The sequence below is a fragment of the Thermobia domestica genome, chromosome 9 (genome assembly GCF_964235325.1).
Source record: "Thermobia domestica chromosome 9, izTheDome1.hap1.1, whole genome shotgun sequence".
Classification (NCBI taxonomy): domain Eukaryota; kingdom Metazoa; phylum Arthropoda; class Insecta; order Zygentoma; family Lepismatidae; genus Thermobia; species Thermobia domestica.
In genome coordinates, this window is record NC_137462.1 from 131,226,900 (window position 1) to 131,247,587 (window position 20,688).

General features: G+C 37.1%; 1 protein-coding gene across 1 annotated transcript in view; it reads left to right on the top strand.

Moving 5' to 3' along the window:
- The first annotated feature begins 490 nt into the window (after positions 1 to 490).
- The window catches only part of LOC145695026 (uncharacterized), a 33,665-nt gene continuing 13,467 nt past the window's right edge, over positions 491 to 20,688 (top strand). Inside the window, exons 1-2 of the mRNA XM_081771855.1 lie at positions 491 to 712; positions 11,948 to 12,598. Of these exons, the coding sequence (XP_081627981.1) occupies positions 701 to 712; positions 11,948 to 12,589 (654 nt within the window). The 5' untranslated portion in view covers positions 491 to 700 and the 3' untranslated portion in view covers positions 12,590 to 12,598. The remainder of the gene's footprint in view (positions 713 to 11,947; positions 12,599 to 20,688) is intronic.

Sequence of the window (20,688 nt, forward strand, 5' to 3'; positions counted from 1 at the left end):
TGGGACATTGGACGTTAGGTGTACATGTTTTGATCTGTTGGTAAATAACGCTAATCTTGTCATTGATAGTTTAGTGGTAAATTATTTGTCAACCTAGGAGATTATCCGCTACCGAGATATTTTTTCAGCATTATTCTATGCGCAATACTTATGTTAATGTGTGAAAACAAAACGATTTTTCCAAGTTAGCAAATACAGTCGATCCCTTTTCTTCAAATAGTTTGTGTGTACTATATAAAAAGAAAAACTTATAAAAAGACCTCTTATACAGTAACGAGAATGAATAGCATCATTAAAGAGAACTGCAAAGAAGGCGCCTTTTCTATCGTTTTTATTACTTGGTTCATTAAAAGATCTTCATTTCACCTCGGCATCACAATTATTAACGAAGTATTTTTACGTTGCAACATAATCAGAGGTGATTATTACGGGTAACAATCTTTCCTGTGAGATAACAATGGCCATTTAACTATATTGGTTGTTACTTGGGAGGGAAAAGGTTTTAATGGCTGGAGACAGAAGCATCAGAAAAGAAGGAGTGAGTAGGAGGGAATGGAGGAAAAGAAAGAAAAAGATCTCATTCAACAATCTATATAAAAGCTAAGTTACATCGTTCAAAGAACTTCAATTAAGATTTTTCTTTCATATATATTATTTCTTCCTCTTCCAGCAAGTCCTCTTCACAATCACATATCTAGGCATGGAGGTTGTCGTGAGTATATTCTATATGTCAATCAATTATGTTGTATATTCGACAAGTGATATGTTTCTTTAATTTAGTATGTATAATAGGATTCCTTGAGTGCTTGCACTTACATTTTTTTGTTATTACAATAACTTATTGGAAGGAATTACAAATAGTAGTAGGTGCGTACGTTAGTATGAGAAGTACATATGTGCATTACCACTGGTAGAAAACACATAATAGATGGCTACAATCTATTAGTTAACAGCGCATTACTTTTTTTTTTTTTTTTTTTTTTTACATAGAATAAGTAAACAAAGAATCTATTTCAACAGAATAATATCAGTTATTATCGTTGACATCGAACTACATACAATTAACATTTTCTCGATTTTCTTCAAAACTACGCATGAGAGTTTACTCTAAAGTGTATCGATTTGTTCAATTCGATTCGATCTATCGAGTGATGTATGTCTCATCATTTGATAATATTATATGATAGTTAAACAAAAGTTATAGTGTAAATGTTAAAAACAACTTTCAGCAAAATCTCATTAACTATACTACGTAATGTAGTGACATTTTGCTTAGGTCACAATATAAGCTAGTGTTCCGTATCGGTTTCACCTTAATAAATGAAGAGGTTAACGAACAGCTTCAATTCTAGGTTAACAAGAAACTTTATTTTTCTCAAAAACTACACATGAAAATTTACACTAACCTGTATTAGTTTGTTCAGTCCAATGAGTTCTGGCGATTCCTTTATTACATATTTGGACATTTTGTTTCTCGTTATACGCTAACATTCTTGAACATTGGTTTAAAATTGGCATTTTTTTAAAAAAATTTTGTTTATGTTGCCAATTCCCAAACATATCTCCATATTTAGCCAGTCCAAACTTATCGAAAGGATGGAAAACCATTGTTCCGGAATATCATTGCAGTTAACATTTCAACAATTCATTTCTATACCGTATCGGGGAATAACAATACATTTCTGTACCGTATCGGGGCCTACGTAACATGAGACGTTTGTAATGGTAGGTTCCAAACTTCGAACTAATCCGAATTCACGACGACAACAGATTTTGAACTGAATAATAACGCTAATTCCCTGCTTTTAGTCAACATTAAATTTCTTCGAGAATATGGTTTTGGTCTGTTAATAATCATCCTAGATATTTTAAAGTATTCACTTTGTTAAAAGTATTATTTGATATTTTAACGCATCGACAAATAATTTGCAGTATTAGGATCCCGACGAACCTCCATGTATTTAATTTTCTCTGTATTTACTTCTAAACCCATGTGCCTGCAAGTGTTTAATAAGACCTCTGTATTTCTTTCTGCTCGACAATATCCTTGCAAGGAGAATGTAAAGAAAATGAATCCTTTCCATGCTCCACGAGCACCACTCGAAAAGGCACTGCAGGATAGACACACCGGTAACAATACAGTTTGTCGCCCCACGTATCTTATGTTAAACTGCATGGTGATCACTGAAATGTTGTAAAATGTCTCAAATGTTTGAGTTATTGCGATCTAAGTCGATAAAACTTATTTTTGTAATGTGTATTTAACTAATCATGATTATTTTTTAGTATGCGTATAGAAAATACGTATAACTGAGAAGTGAAAGGTTTTAAAACTACTTTGAAAGTTATTTATTTTTACGCTTCTTATTTAGCAAAAGACGCATCAAATTAATAGACTCAGGACCATACAGCTCGAACGAATGGTTTGGGTACAAAACCTCGCGGCCAGAACCTCGCGGCGACAACCTCGCGGACCAAAACCTCGCCTGGCCAAAACCTCGCCGCCCAAAACCTCGCGGGACAAAATCTCGCCGGGCCAAAACCCCACCTGGCCAAAACCTCGCCGCCCAAAACGTCGCGGGCCAAAATCTCGCAGGGCCGAAACCTCGCCTGGCCAAAATCTCGCCGGGCCAAAACCTCGCCTTGCCAAAACCTCGCGCCCCAAAATATCGCCATACCCAAAGTCTCGCTTGACCAAAATGTAAATGTTCCAACAGATGATAAGGATGTCGGTATACAATACGCTGTTTCAGAAGAAGTATCACGGGTATATGACCAAGTCCCGCGATACCATATGAAAATTTTATTTCATTATTAGAGGATTTCAATGTGAAGGTAAGGCGAGATTATGTTTTTAAACTGGTTATAGGGAAAGAAAGTCTGCATAAGGAAAGTAATGACAACTAACGGGGTTAGTTTCGTGAACTTTGGAACATCCAAAAACTTAAAATTTTAACAAAAATCTAATAATATTTATGAAAGTATGAAATAATATATGAGTTTTCGCGACGTACCTTGATTATGTCCCGTAGATTAAAGGAGACGTAGATGGCCAGGATAAAAGAAATGATCGAATAAAGAAAGTGGGAGGAAACGGGAATAACCCGAGAAAGCCCACGCACACGATGTTTTGTATCTTCTTCTTCTTCTTCTTCTTCTTCTTCTTATTATTATTATTATTATTATTATTATTATTATTATTATTATTATTATTATTATTTGTAATGTGGAATTGCATATTAAGAAACTCATAGAGTAAATTTTAAAGAAAAGTTTCATTCGCAGCGAGGTTTTGGCCACGCGATGTTTTGGGTGGCGAAGTTTTGGTCCGGCGAGATTTTGTCCCGCGAGGTTTTGGGCGGCGATGTTTTGGCCATGCGAGGTTTTCGCCCGGCGAGATTTTGTCCCGCGAGGTTTTGGGCGGCGAGGGTTTGGCCACGCGAGGTTTTGGGCGGCGAGGTTTTGGCCACGCGAGGTTTTGGCAACGCGAGGTTTTGGCCCGGCGAGATTTTGTCCCGCGAGGTTTTGGCCGGCGAGATTTTGGGCGGCGATGTTTCGGCCGCGAGATTTTGTCCGTATCCCCGAACGAATACATGTTAGTCACTTGCGACTTGAAAAATAAAATTGAGTATTCCTTCTTTTGATGCAGGAGTTGTAGGTTCGATATGTGGTGGAATTTAATATGATTAGATTCCTACACTAAATTGTAAGTCTCAGCAGAAAACATGATATATTTCGAAATGGTCTATTGGAAGAAAAACTTAATTAGTACCATGTATAATATATTTGAAAATGACAATTACGTATAACGAAATTCGAGACCAATTTAGTAATAGCGTTTCCTTTATGATAAGAAAATTTATCTCTTAAGGCTGATATTCCGAGCATTTTGTGTAAAATTCATCATTCTCTTTCATCAATGTGACTGTATTAGACTTGAAACTTGGGATTAAAGTTGAATCTTAATATCATAAGCTCTTTGCTAGTTGCTAATCGAAAATATCTACTTGAAAGCCGATTTTCTAAAGAGAAAATTCAAAACTGCTCATACACACAGATTGTTCGGCCAGGGTCGCTCGTAAAAAACAAAGCTTCCCTTGGGACACCACAGAAATGTTAATTACGTGGGAAACATACTTTAAGTAGTTCAATTTCACCAAAATATTAGCTGTAGTGAGGAGGAGGTGCTAGCTTAGCAGTTCATTTACTGTATAAATTTATTTCTGTGCATGTTATTCTGGATTCGATTTCCGGTAGGAGATTTATCCAATTAGGGTTCGTGGAGGGTTATTCAAAAAGCGCGACGGTTTTGGATCATCTGGAAAATTTTTGTTTCTCAACTGCCGACATTGTTTTGTATTGTTGCTCTACCCACAAACATTTCTATTATGGCCTTAGTCTGAATTTCTCGCACTTCTTCAGTCTGTGTCTATCCATGAAGCAGTTTACTCTAACTCAACGTGTGATAATTGTGAAAACTTTTTATCAGAACGGAGAAAGTTATGCAGCAACTGCCAGGCGACTTCGCGTGGTTCTAGGGCGAAATGAGGCACCGAAAGAATCAACAGTCCGCAGACTTATTAAAAATGTTCATTGCAACGGGTTCAACATTAACAGTAAAAATCATGGGCGTCGTCGTAGTGGTCGTTGTGAGCAAAACATTGCGCTGGTTCGTGACAGTGTGGTTGTTAGTCCAATGAAATCGGTTACTCACTATTTCTAAGAATTGGGCATAGGATGTTCTTCAGAACAATGAATTCTGCAGTCATTCACCATACATGAAAATGTGTGATAAACATATTTATGAATTTTGTTAGTATGTTTTGAAAAAATAAAGTTCATAATTTGATGCAACAGAACCGGCATGCCTTTTGAATAATCCTTCATTTCAATTTAAACTGTTTAAACTGTTGATAATCTTTCTAAAGGGACGTTAAACTACGATCATCTGACCAATGTATCAATTTATTCATGTTTCGGAATAATGCAATAATGGTAAAGTGTATTTCCTAAAAGAATAAGAGATCTAACAGAATTGCACGAAGTAACAGTGGATGGATTCTAAACTGGTTGGTTATCAAAAGGCAATAATCTTCATGCATCAAATCAGTATTTTACAGCTTGAATATGCTGGAGAATTTATACTCTGGATGCTGTAATTGCATATCTATAGACATGATAGCTCAAGAGATATAAGTGAACAAGAAAAAAAATAAATGATACACGTTATATATGAACATACACACACTTATATGAACATACATATCCTTTAAAGATTGACTCGTTTATAAACGCGAGAGATAACCCGACTTTAGAACAATAACTAATCAAAATTGCATACCTAAACATAGCCATGCTCTTAGGACTGAGGTTTAGCGTCCCTTTCAACACAGAGGCAATATGAGATATGAACCTACCATATGAGTTTCTTCGGAAATCTAACCTTGTTCTGCGCAGTGCTATAGCAAATTTTGTCGGGGCCCAAATGTAAAAGTTGAAACCATATTATTGGTCATCTTGAATTGATTTGTGTGTATGGTTTTTCGGTTGGTTCAACAAAGTCTACTCTCCTGGGATCCTATTGTTCTAATCTTTCCTGGGCTTCATAACAGTTAACACCATTAACCAAAACAAAGCCCAATATATCTTCCGATTTCAACAAAGATATATTATACATAAAGTTTTGCTAATTGCCATAACGATATACTGACAATTGATTTCACTGTCGTTTCAGTGGCTCTTTTGCTATTCTGCATTCAATCTGACTATCTGCAAGATATTGTAAATTGAAAAAAGGCGACCTATTTTAATCGTTTTAATATTTAAATTAGATTTAAAATACTTTTGAAACAGTAATTGCATTTGAACATTGGGAAGGGGAAGGATTAAAGCAAGTTTGCTACTAATCTGAAATTTTGTAATGTACAAATCTCACATATACGGAATGAATAACAGATAATTTAAGTATTTAGTAATACGTAGTATGATTTTTAAACAGCTGTTCTTTCGTCTGAGGTCCCAGTATATTGTACCGATGATTGTTATTGCTCTGTTCAGTGTATAATAACCTATGTATATATTTCCAGTATTGTTCTATGTGAGTGGAGCAGTAACGTGGTCACTAGTGGTCACTTGTCTCGTTTGTCAATAGATATTTTCAATGGTTTATTTCTGTTAAAGGGTATCACAAAAACATCCAAGGACCTAAAATATTAAATTGACCAGGAAATACTGGATCACTAGATACCGATGTAATTCTTAGTTACTTTATTTGTATTGTGAAATGAAATGTTATATCGCAGTTAGAAAAACCTATAACCACCAGTGCTTATCCTAGGTGGTAATAGGAATAAACCCATTAATTCATATTCAACGTCACAGTTCATAATTTGGTTATGGTTATCTCTCTAGTGGATTTTCATGGCTGCTGACAAGGAACGGACATGAACCTGTCATCCGGACATCCGAATCAAACCTAGTCCATTCGATAAACATAGATATGTTCATGCACAAAAAAATTATGTGCCATGGACAACGCAGTAAGGCTTACCCTCGTAGACTCGCAGTAAAATAGCTATTGCATCAACACTGTTCATTGGAAAGTCATGGTTTATAGCTCATTCTCTTCAGCATGAAATAAGATTTCCAGTGTTGCTATGTAGGGAAATTGGGAGAATGTCGGGAAAATTCCCTACCGAAATCGCTCCCATCAATTTGAACCCCTATGGAGTAGCCCCGGTAAAAGCACACAATCCAAATGTATCTAGAAAAATACTATAGATGATAACAAATGTGTGTACCAAGTTTTGTATTGATAGCCGGAATAGATATGAGGGTAAAGCTTGTATACCAATACCCAGCAATAATGTGAGTCCGCATAGCACCAGGACAATCAAGTGTGCTCTACGCGGTATGTACCCTCTTCTCTGACTTTCTTAGTCTCCAGACTTAAACTTTATGCAGCAGAACACATGTTCAAACCTGCAAACTGGCATCTGACGACGAGCCAGTGTTGCCAATTTGGGGAAAAAGTCGCTAAATCTAGGGGATTCGTCTTCCAGGATAGCGACAAAAAATAATTTTTTCGATTGGCGACTTTTTTGGTGATTTTGGAATGACGATTTGGCGACTTACAAATCTAGCGACTTTTGTGCTGCGAACAACTTGTCCTAAAATAAGTACTATTAGCTCGAATCAATTCAGATATATGTTTATTTTCCTTTTGCTTATTTGAATCAGTGCAGATGTTGACGAGCTGGGAAAGTACATAACATTTATCTCTATATTCCCACTTTGATTGCTGTTATCTCTTACCTTCTAATGGGAACCAACTCCAGCTTTTAATGTCCTTTAGTTTACGGAGCTTCTGTTTAGAGGCACAAATAATTCATTACCGATAACAAACAGATTATCTGTAGAACCGTGAGTAGAGGTGAAGATTTTTTTCTAGACCTTTAATTTTCTTCGTTTGTCTAAACTCATGTTTGATTTCGTTGAAGCAAAATTGGTCATAAAGTTAAAAATATATAAAAAAGCAAATTGTTGTTAGTTATATGAGTCTTTCATATACGTTCTTATATGAGTCTTTCATATATATAAAGAGGCAAAATCCCACGAAAATTTTTTTAGCGACTTTTCACCCAAAATTGGAGTCATTTCACCTCCTATTTAGCGACTTTTTGTATCAACTTGTTGGCAACACTACGACGAGCCAAGCTCCGGCAACATTTTTCAGTTATATCAAGATCTACAGTAGCATCAAGAATGGTGTGATGCCATTGACTACTCCAGGAAGATATTCTGCATCCGTACGACAGTATATCTACCCAAACAAATCCTTGTGAAGCTACCTGTGAGTTATAAGTGCTCTTCAGGTCAGCACTGTATGCTTTTGAACATCCTATATAGCATACAATAACGTAGCGTTGAGTTTGGAAATATTTTGGCTGAAATACGTGACGGAAAGTGGTAAGCCTGCTGAATGTCTTTACTAAACATCCTCTAGTGTATGACATTATTTAGAGATGCCAGGAGCTACAGCAACAGAACTGTGTCTTCGTTGTCCGCTGGGTATCAATACACGTTGCAGAATCTAACCACAGAATTGTCATGTTCCTTGTCTCGACTCGAGTTTCAAAATGTACTTACTTCTTCCTTTAGATTTGTTTCGTTTTCGAGACGAGAATCGAGATGAAACAACAAATGTCCCGACTCGTGAACAGGAATAAAAGCACAGAGGATTTTACAGAATGATTTTACAGCTAATCGTATTGTCCCCTATTTCCTATCTGAATTTACTTGTCACTTGTACATGTCACTTGGGTATTTTATAGAGTAAGTTTTTTTTTATATTTCGAATTCTTATGTGGTCCTTATGTATTATCTACTATTAACGTGGGTTCCTAACCATAATCGGGACTTCAACCTCATGCCATTGGCAGGTGCAGTGACCAACATGCAAGATTGACTCTCATAGCGTAGGCCGTTTCGCACCACATTTTCTAGCTTCAAAGAAAATTGTATTACTAGACTCCGCCATCAGTAAAATACAATAAGAGTAAACTACAATAAGATTATTGCATTTTACACGCATCGAAATATCGTTGTAATCAACAGTAAAAATTGGAATATGCCCCCTACTCTACAGAGAATTAAGTTGTTTTTACGCCAGTTAAAGGTACAGTAAAGCCTCATTAACCTAGACTAATAGGGGATAAAGTTGACCGGATTAAAAACTGTCCGGATTAACTGAAGTTACTTAAACGGACAGTAGAAGTGCATTAAAACTCTGTCTCTAGCAATAAAACTTGTTTATTAAGATCTGTCTAAAAGGGGCAAGGGTAAATAAATATGCTACTATAATTGCTGCATAATTATTCACGTTATTAAGCAGCTCTAAGAGCCCATTAGTCTCTTTCAATAAAACATTATTCGTCTGTAAATAACCATTGACAAGTTCCCTTCGTTTTAATAATTCAGTAATTTATTTTAGCCTACCATTCTCTTTCTCTGCAGTTCAGCTATTGACTTATTCAATAAAGAAAAATGCCAAAAAAAAAAAAAAAAAGCATAGTTTCCAAACCCTGTTTCCCTTCATAAGACAAGTTTATGGATAGAATTATCACTCACTCGTAATTCGAATAATTAAACATAAAAGTCAAAAGCAGTTTCATTGCCGTAATTATACCACCTTAAATTGAAATTTAGACATAGTTGTGATTAAAGTTTCAAATTTATTTTGGCTTTTAAGATTTTCTTGACCACTGCAAATATATACTATAACAGCTAACTGTAAAAGAAGAATGCAAGTACTGTTCAAATTTTATTAGGCAAAAATTCAGCCAGTTTATTTGAAGCTCAAAAATATTCTTTCTCCCATGTGCTTCAGGATTTTTTGAATAAAATTGTACATGTAGTAAAAACCCGTTTCTCCGTATATTGACTTCACCGTTCTCCGTAAATTATGCTTTACATGAAGAAATAACATGAACAATCAAATCACTATTCAAATAAGGTACACTCATGTCCAAAATATTGTCTCATGTCTATATTTATTTATATTTAAAAATGTGGTACTAAAGGAAACACACACTTTACAGTTTGTTTGTTTGTTTATTCAAACAGCAAAATTCAACTTTGTTCTTCAATTTAAGTAAACGACAGTAAAATGTTAAAAATAAAATAGTGATAAACTGTGTAAAGTGAATACTCAGAAACAAGTTTTGAAAACAGGTTTTAGGCCTATAAGCCTACTACTAATGTGAAAGAGGATCAACAATATGTGTTAAAAACTTGGTTGAAAACTATTATTATTATTATTTTAAGCTAAACTAAATTCTCTGTGTGTGCTCGCTATTTAAACAGAAACAGTTCGTTAGTTTATTTTACTCCACCTTCATCTTTATAAGGCCAAAAACTGGCTGCCGTTTTTCACAATTGGAAACAAACTTTTGTGATAACTTTTTAAATACTCACTTTGTCTAACATTGTTTTGTTAACGTAGCCAACTGCTACATGGTTGCCCCTCTTTTGGGTCATCGTTGACCTCAGATGCTTGAAATATTGAAGGGGACGAAACCTGTTTTACAAATATGGGGGGGGACATCCCTGGTGTCCCCGATGGGATTGGCGCCCCTGCACTTGTGCATAATAACATGGCGTCTGCATTATTTTTTTTTAACAAGCATACATAAACAAGTCTGGCAATGGAACTGTTATCATAGTAATCGTAATATTGTCCTTAACAACGAATCAACAAACATTGATATCTATCGACTGACAATATAACATCTACCGGTACATAATAAGATTATTCATGACATTATATCAAGGATCTTATAAAATAGAGGATCTGCCCATATATATCTCCATCCTATTAAATCAATGAAGCCAAAAACAACCGAGAATCGGCAAGTCTGATTGGCTACTCTCGTTTATGCCATCGTCTGATTGTCTACTTTCGTTTCCGCCATGATTGTTGGCTCAAAATATTGCGATCCTATTGGGCGGAGTGGGCAGAGTAGGGGTGGCGAAACTGTGACGTATGGCTTCAAGATTTTGTTGTAAGGGCAGATCCTCTATTTTATAAGATCCTTGCATTATATTCCTTGTTTTTCTTCTTTTCTTATTGTATTGCAAGTGTATATGTTAAAGCACTTTTGCCCTACATATTAAATGAAATAACGTAATTATAGGCTATCATTGTAACAATCTGTTTCCTCAACTGTTAAAAGATGATTTTTTTTTTTTTTTTTTTTGTTATCTTCAGGAAATCTATATCTCAGGGATTTAGGTATTTAGGATTTATATTTTCGTTTAACGAACTGTATAATAGTACAAGGTGTTTGAAAAAGAACTCCCTAGTTTTAAGTATAAATTTAATTGGAAAATGAAAGAAAACTTACATCAATGAGTACATATCATGAAAGAGAATTCCTTCAAGTTTTGTTTAGTGTTGGTACAAACACGGATCTGTTCAACAACATCCTCAGAAGTTCTCGGTCTACCTGGTGATTTTGCTTTTAAAACACTACCGGTTTCCTTGAAAGACTTTAGACAATGACGGATAGTTTTTGCTGTAGGTGATTCATCACCATACTGACGTCTAAAATTACGTTGCACTGTTATAACTGACTCAGTTTTCACAAGCCAAATTACACACTGCGCTTTCTGTTGCGGAGTACACATTGCTGCTGAGTTGCTTTGCATTGCACGCCTGCCTGGACTGAACTGAGGAAACAGAGGAGAAAAACAGCACTGGTGCCTTCTCAAGGTCAAGCAGATCTGCCAACTGCAGGGGAGGCAAACTTGGAGAGTTGATGAATCAAACACCACAAATTAGAATAGTGTATGTCACTTTTTACAGATTCTAGGACATATTAATACTAGGGAGTTCTTTTTCAAACACACTGTATAAAGTGTGCATTTCATCAGAGTAACACGAAAATGAGAAAAGATTCAATATTAAATATATGTAGTGCGCCTTCACACTAGATCTTGTGAGCCGCTCACCTGTGAAGAGCTCTGATAAGACAGCGTGTTATTTTCTTCCCCGCCAGCAGCTCGTTCGAGCCGGCTACTAGCGGGGAGGTCTTCATAGCAGCTCAGAGCCACGGCTCACTTGCACCGAAGCGCATGTGTAAAGGCGTACATTTAAAACAATGTAAAGCTAGTAATTGCAGCTCACGTGAGCCGCTCACAGGATCTAGTGTGAAGGCATACTTAGTTTCTTATAATTCCGAGCAATCAATGTATTTTGCAACATACTCATTTCTTCTGAAGATTGTACTAGAGCAAATAATCGAACTGGTAAGAAATGAAACCTACAAGGTTCAACGTTATCCATGCGTTCGGTCAGAAATATAAAACATATTTTTTTTAGCCATTTAAAATTTTTCTATGCCTGTACGCTTTAATTTAATAATACTACTTTCTTTATGTTTTACAGAGACTTTGCGTCTTCTTTGCTTTGGCTTTATTAACAAGAGCAGATGGACAAGAAGACAAAGAAAGTGAAGGAAGCCAGCGCGACAAGAAAGGCAAAAGAGGACTTCTTGGATTAGGATATGGATATTTTCCTATAGGTCTAGGATTATACAATGGCTACACTGCTGGAAGTGCTGCTCAGAGCTACCAAGAAGGAGGATACCTGTCTGAAATACAAAGCAGAAATCTCGCTTATGGACCATATGGACAACTATACCCAACTAAGTCAATTGCTTTTACTCAGAATATCCCAGTATCAATTCCCCAGTTGATTCCAGTACCGTTTCTAAGAAATATAGCAGTTCCTGTGCCTCAGCCACTTGTTGTTCCTGTTCAAAAATCATATCCAGTGCATTACCCTCAGCAAGGAGCACTCCCAGTAGAAAAACCAATACCTTATCCAATAGGTAATCTATTATCTTATCCTGTTCCGAAATCTGTAACAGTAGCTGTGCCGAAGTCTGTTGGAGTTCCTGCATCGAAGTCTGTTCATGGGTCAGTTACGAAGGCTGTTGTACCTCAGACTGTTGCATTATCGAAATCTATTCCGGTCTATGTTCACAATTACCAGGGTGGACACAACAGTGGAGGTTACCATGGGTGAAGTAACAAGGTAAGTTTAGCTCTAATAATGAAATAAATCGTAATAATATCACAACAGAAGAATAACGTGTATAGTATAATGCAATTTAATGTCAATAAGGTTCTAAAATTAAGTATATAATACATGATTAACCTACATATCAACCATGAGTATATCAAACATTTAGTTGCTTTGGTTAATTTTTACGACTCAACGTCCCTTTCAGTGCCTCTCATGTGTGTGATGCAAACCTTGACGTGGAATTTGAACCGCATGATCTTCCACCTGGATTTTCACCTTACAGAGAAGGTTAATCAGGTTAGACTGATTTCCAAAGAATACTTTCTCTATGAAAAGCTATGGCATCACAATCAGTTGCACTCTGTCGGATCGCTGACATTATGTCGGATCACTTGACATCTCAGTTTTCATTGCAACAAACTACGTCTCAGCATAAGCATAGGAATTGTATCCCATTCTTGTTTCCTGGTTATGGTAAGGGTAATGTTGTGGTTCAAGTAAGCAGAAATCCTTTGGGTTGCCAATGTGACTTTTTAAAGAAATGTCATGAAAAGAAAATATAACAAGTATTCCGTTTCCTGTTATATTGCATGCTAACATTGAAGAAACAATCTAGTGATATGACTGAAAACTTTGTCCATGTGGAATAATATCCAGTTTTTGCTGGCTCTATATAAACGAAAACAGTACTGTCATTTCAGATATTGCCATGAGAGAGGCAACATCGTTCACTAATAAAGAGTTTCGCGTTTTTTTCTTAGTATATTATTATACACTTTATTAAAAATATGTATTTTCTTTTTTAACTCAGGGGAGGCAATCCCAAAATGACTTTCCTGCTCTCCCAAAATTTCTTCCCTAAAGCTAACTTGGGGTCATGGTGGATTCCAGGAAGTAGGAAGTATTCACCTTCATATTTTGTTCCTACATCCAACTATATCTCGTTACCGTATTAGGGAACAATGATGATTCTTACTTGAACATTACTGGGCACTGGTGATAAAAGTTGGTACATCCTTAGCCAGAGGCGTCACGGTACATAACTGCCCGAATGTTTTCATTACGCGTGTGGCAAATATCGGAAGTATTGCATATGACAACTTTCGTCCGTTTTGGCTCCGCCAAGTGTTTACTATATAATTCATATGTTTTGTATTGTGATAAGAGAGGAGGTTGTGATACAGGTTCTTATGTACACACCACAAGCCATGATGGTGATGAATGACACAGTTGACACTGGATTGCCTCAGATTTGATCTCTGGATCATGCCATGTTGGGTTGGTGCATTATTCTGGACTTCCACTCGACGAATTCCACGAAGCATCCCAGGCGACACTTTCATTGATAACCTCGAACTGTATGGGTCCCATTTATGATTACTGGCCATGATATCTTTAACTGTGACACCTGCGATAGTTAAACGGATTTTTGTCACTGTATCACTATTCGGCTGCACAAAAATGTGTATGGAAATTAATTATACCCTTTCAATAAATATCCACTTCCTGACGACATTTTACTAGCACCAATACCATGCTTCAGCCCATGCAAGCTAAGACACTACACTCATAACAATGCTGGTTTCATTGATCTAGTATAAGTATACAGACGCCATTGTCAAATCAGTCGGACGTACATAGGTTGGAGAAAAAGTAGTGGCAACACTACACTGAAGTCAGAGGTTCTATCTCAAGACTGTAAGAGTTTCGTAGGTGATAGGGGAATATAAAGCGATGAAGTGTGGTGAATAATAACGACCGAGTCATGCTCGTGGGTTTTCTCGGGGTTCTCCCGTTTCCTCCCACTTTCTTCATTCCACCACTTCACTCATCTCTCATCATCACCGTCTCCTTTAGCCTAACCGACATAACCGTGGGACTTAAAAGTTAAAGATTTCATTTCATTTTTATAACGACCGAGTGTTTTTGACTCAGGAGCAGCAGTTCCATAAAGTAGGAAAGTGGAAGTGCAATACCAATATGTCTCGGAAATACGAAAAACGTGCGTAAACCAGGATAGAAATGGCACATGGGCGCAGTGCAAAACAATGTTCTCACTGTCAGAGATTTTGTGGCAACCTTTCCGCCAAGAGAAAGTGAATATCTTGGGGGAAGCACTACGACACAAGAGAAGTTATCATATCTAATATAAGCGATCCCTGTTGGACATCAACAAAGATTGACGTGCTGATAGTGTACAGTGCTTTCAACAACTGGCAGAAAGTGATACAGATTGGGAGCGATTACATTGAAGGAATGTATCAGACATTCTTCTGTGCTTAAGGCTAGGTACGAAATATAACACTGTTGCCATTATTTTTCATAAACCTTTTGTAGCCGCAAAAGAACTCACTTCATACGAAAATGCGTCTAGTCTATAATACTAATGTAATTCCTTTCAAAAATAAGAAAAAAATACTGCCAGAAATTCAAGTGATCTTAAAATCTCTAATTGTTGTCACATTTTGTGTATTAAAAACATATGAATTATCTCAAGAAAAGATATTGTTTTAGACTACCAATTTACCAATAGAATACGTATTATAAATTGTCTTTCTATAATTTAAATTTCAAATATTGCAGTATATGCTAGACTTTAAACACTCATAATACAATGTCTCTGTAGCAAAATTTGTTCATTGTTGATTGGATCCAGGGGGCGATCGGGGCAATTCCCCCCCCCAGAAGAGGAAACTTCCTTATTTTATATATAAATAAAACCCATCCCAGGGTTTGGAGAAGGCCGGTAGCCAGCCCAAAAATTGTAGGGAGGGTGTCCGGTAGAAGTTATGGGAGGCCGGACCCAACCATATTATAGTTCATTTGCAAGCCTACCGTGAAAATTTTTAGGAGGCCCTCCCCCCGTGGATACAGGCCTGATTTGGAGCTCTTAAAAAGTAGCTCTAAGGAGCAGTATTACAACCGACCGCCCCCCTCAGAAGTCCGTCGTGGATTCGCACCTCGTTCATTGATTAACTAATATTAATAATATTCGTATGTAATTAAGGATCTTTGTAAAAAAAAAAAAAAAAATCGATCCCGTAGACAAAACAAAAATGAAAGTGCCTTATATTGGCACAGTGAACAATGCCAATATTGTGAACAATATTGATCGACAAGTGCAATTTAGACAAAAGTAAAATGACAAGGTAATTACATCTATCCTTTTGTATGTTGTAACTATTTTTAGTGCAAATTCTCAATCTATTCCTCCACTCAGTTTCTTAAAAGAAAAGATAGAATTGTGTATCGATTTCCTACTGGTTATACTATGTCTAGTTTTAACTCTGCCTATTCGTACAATCGTTCTTATGAACAATTAGAACGTAAATCACTCACAATAGAGTTCTTCGATTTATTTTAAGAGTCCCAATACTTACAGAATACTTAACAGAAAATTACAAATACCATATGAAAGGAAAATTAAAGAAATAGCACTGCAGTTCTTTTAAAATGAAGAGATCACAAGAAATATATATATAAATTTTAAAAGAAAATTATGAGAATACAAAAGTTATACACAAATATAATCATGTAACAGTGTCACTTGTACTTGAAGTGAAGGAGTTTGCAGAAAACCACGGTATCTATTACAGTTTGTACTCTATAACGACCAATGTTAAAACAGGAAGTGGTTGATTTTCTCACTTCCGGTTTGTATAGAGAGTTAGGAGAAAACATGATACTTCTTCTTTGAACGCTAAATCGACTCAAAAAAAAAAAAAAGAAAAGAAGAAAAGTTCTTCGGTATCTCTTATCACTTTAAATCAATATAGTGGATTGAGATCCAGAAGTTGTAGTGGATTGTTAACACCTCTAGTTTTAATAGAAAGCTAAAGATGGAAGTAATCTTGGGACTCAAAATCGATTGCAGCCAATCATTTCTAACTATCTATTAAGAATTTTGCTCTATAGTGATCAAAGTTAAAACTAGATATGGTTGTTTACTAGAATGGAACAGGTGATAATCGGACGGTGCAATATCCGGGGAGTATGGCGGAAGATATAGCGTTTCACATCCAAGGCGTAGAATGATGTCCCGGGTCATCCTAGCTACGAAGGGCTTAGCGTTCTCCTGTAACGGGTGGACCCCTTAGCGATTAAGAAGTGTTGGCTAAAGGGTTTTGAGTTTTTCTTATACACGGCTCAACTGCTGACAAAGTATACAATTGCGTTGATGCTCTGACTAGCTGGTAGCAGTTCCCGATGCACAATGCCGCGAGCAGTCCACCAAATACACAGGAGGACCTTCTTCTGGTGCAGTGCTGGTGCCGGCTGTTTTGGAACCGGTTCATGGGATTCTAACCAATAATGACGGTGCCGTGAAGCTTCGTACGAGATCCACTTCTCATCACATGTTAACACCCTGTTCCCAAATGACACCTTCCTCAGACGAGACAGCAAAGAAACAGGTGTTCTCTCGCGTTGCCTTTTGGCCCAGAGTCAAATCATGTGGAACCCATTGACCCACCTTCTAGTGCTTCCCAAATTTATGTAAGTATTGCCGAATAGTTTCTCAATTCACACTGAATTGTAGTCCCAGTTCCTCACATATCTGGCCACTGTTCGCCTCAATTTCTGACTGAAGATCTTCATTTTGTACATGTGTTGGTCTTCCGGTACGTAGTGCGTCTTCGGTGCTTCGTCACCGTCTTTAAACTTGTTAAATCACTGCTGCATTGTCCGCGTAGTCACGACACCCTCACCAAAGGTCTGGCATATCTTTCGCTCCGCTGCAGCGACGTTTGACCCTAGTTTGAACTTGTACAGCATACACGCTCTTATGACGCTCTTTGGAGCTCCCATGTTCACTCTGTCCTTACGCAAATTTACGGTATAATGAACTGCCACAACCAGATAGTATATTGGATATACCCACACCAACAATTGACCTTCGCCTTATATCCATTCGTATTCAAATCACGGTGGGATGGCTAGTGGAACAGAGACCCACAAAAAACATCAGAGCATTCTTGGTTACTATTATAGAACGATATAAAGGTTAGTATAGTATAGTTTAAACCTATATTGACCTATTATGGTACTGGAGAAAATATATAATTTATTGGTGGTGAGTTCTTTTCGGACGATTATCTCAAAGACGGCTCAGTCGATTTTGTTCATATTTCACAAATAAATATTTTTGTAATAATTCTAATATCTAGCACAAGTCTTTTCTTATGAAAAATCCATAAGGGGTACTTTACTTTTGGAAGAGTTTTCTTATTGCAAAATTTAACAAAACGCCTTATGATTTGTTTGTATTTCAGGAGAAAATGTTTCATTATTAACTACAACACAATATAATTAGTTTATTGATATGTCCACTTCAGAAACTTAAAGTTACTTTACTGTATTAAAGAATATAAAAGAATTTAAAGAGTAATCCTTGTGGAAACTTTTCTACACTTTAAAAAAAAAAGGTTATGTCACTGTCTTGACGTACGGTACAGCATTCATGCTGTTTATATATATATATATATATATATATATATATATATATATATATATATATATATATATATATATATATATATATATATATATATATATATATATATAACTTATGGACTGTGAGCTGTCTCTTCATACTCCTTGCTCGGTTGCTACATAAATTGATGCACCAATGATGTTTGTTTTTTCTCCTAACCTCCCTTCTCCGCAATTACAGAAGAAAGACTTCTTCTAGCTCTTTACTAGTGGGTAACGTTCCCATTATAGCCGACACGTTCCCACGTTGAATGGCTATGCTTATGCGTTGAATCAGGAAACTTTTTGCTCGATTATCTCCTGATTTAATTGATAGACGGTGGCCGATTTCTTTTATAAATTTGAGGCCTCCTTCTTCCCAAGAACCGCTAGACTCAATTGCTATTGCGACAAAGCAATAGTTATCGAGTAGATTGCTATATTTATTCCTTTTTTCTTTCGCTCTTCGAGCAGCTACGAGTCCAGCTTGTACTGAGGCATATTGTAGGTTGGAGTGGGCATAGGTGTCTGAACATGTGAAGTCCCAAATCAATGCCTTTCCTTTCTTCCAAGGTACTAATGTCATACCATCGGGTCTTTTTCCGTCAGATCGGCTGCATCCAATCGGTTCCCTCACTGCTGAGATCCCTGCTGATATTAATGCTCTTAATATTATATCATTTACACTTGAATGACGTGGGTGTCTGCCTGCGCTGCTTTTGCACGACAAACCGTGTAATCCTTTTTTATCTACAAAGGTGTTACAAATGGGGCAGTGGTGTGGTTCACATATATCTGCTCCCAACTGTAGTGCAACACAATATAATTGATCTGACTGCAATGAGACTCTTCCTAGGGAACAATGAACATAGCTTCACTGCACCAACCGTACTTAGCCAATTGAGTTAAAATTTAGTACATAGATGGAGACTAATAAGTGTCGGTTATGAAAGAATATACAAAAGTTATACATAGGCTTTGTCACTTATGTGTGATAAATCAAATTGTTTCAAATTATAAAAAGAACATATAATATAATATAGCATAGGGCAAGGTGCATTACTGTTGGAGCATGATGAAGCAATGTACTGTACTCGCATTCAATAAGATAAAATAATTCCTTCAGATTAGTCAGGTGGTTTGTAGTTGACGGCAACTCCGCTGCTCACACTGATACGGAGAAAGCAAATGCTTTCGCAGATCATTTGCAGAGCATCTTCACGCCACCACCACCTGCGAATACACCCCATATTGCTGATAGAGCCGACACTTCTCCACTTTTGCAACCTAATCATCTCCATGAACTCGCCAACAATCAACCTGTCACAGCACCTATCACTGTACAAGAGATCACCGATACCATCAAATATAAACGAAACACAGCGCCTGGCCTTGATAACGTCACTTATCGACAGATCAGGGAGTGTCCACCTACACTATTCATCCTTATCGCCAATATCTGCACGTTCATACTACGTACAGGTTACTTCCCTCTGTCATGGAAAACATCAAAGACGCTTATGTTCCCAAAACCACGTAAGCCTCCTCAAGAGATCTCTTCGTACAGGCCGATCCAGCTCACAAGCACATTCAGTAAAATCCTCGAACGCATCCTCGTTAAACGCCTTCATATTTATCTAAATAGCAGAAACGTCATACCTCTCACTCAGGCAGGTTTTCGCCCTTCTTTCTCGATAAACGATCAACTTTTACGACTCACAAGCCTTATCACTACACACTATAACAGAGTGAAACCATCATGTCTGGTGTTATTCGATCTCGAGAAAGCTTTCGATAAGGTGTGGCATCTCGGACTTATTCACAAACTGTTCAGGCTCCAACTTCCTATAGCATACATAAGGCTTATCTTTAACTTTCTCTCTGGGCGTCTCACTTATGTTGCCATAAACGACCATCTGTCTCACCCGATCTTCTTACTCTCAGGAGTTCCACAAGGATCCGCACTTTCACCTCTATTATACATTCTGTTCGTTGCTGACATGCCACGTCTTCCAGATAAAGTCTATTCTTTTCAGTATGCTGATGACACGGCTTTTCTGGCACTAGGAACATCTATCCAGCATATCAACAACGTCTTACAAACAGCCATCACTGACTTCTGCCTTTGGTGTCGTCATTGGAAACTTACCATAAATGCTACTAAAACTCAGGCCATCCTCTTTATTCCGCCAAAGAAAACTACCAAAGTCCGCCGAAATCCACGTTGCCTATCTCTCTATGTGGACAACGTTCCATTGCTAGCTACAAACACAGTCACTTACTTAGGCATCACGTATGACAAACATCTTACCTGGACGCCCCACCTTAAAACAATCTTAACAAAAGCTTACAATCGCCTGAATTTGCTTAAACGTCTCGCAGGAACGACATGGGGTCTAAAAGCACACACAGTCTTAAACACTTATAAAGTCTTTCTCCGCCCTACTCTAACATATGGTTTCACAGCTTGGATTGCCGCATCAGAAAAATTCTATCACAAACTTCTTATCCTTGAACGCCACGCCTTCCGCATAGCTTATCGTATCAAATTACCTAGCCCAACACAGGAACTCTATCAGCGCATTACTTTTCCTGCCTTGCAGTACTACCTCGAAACTCTTCGACTGTCA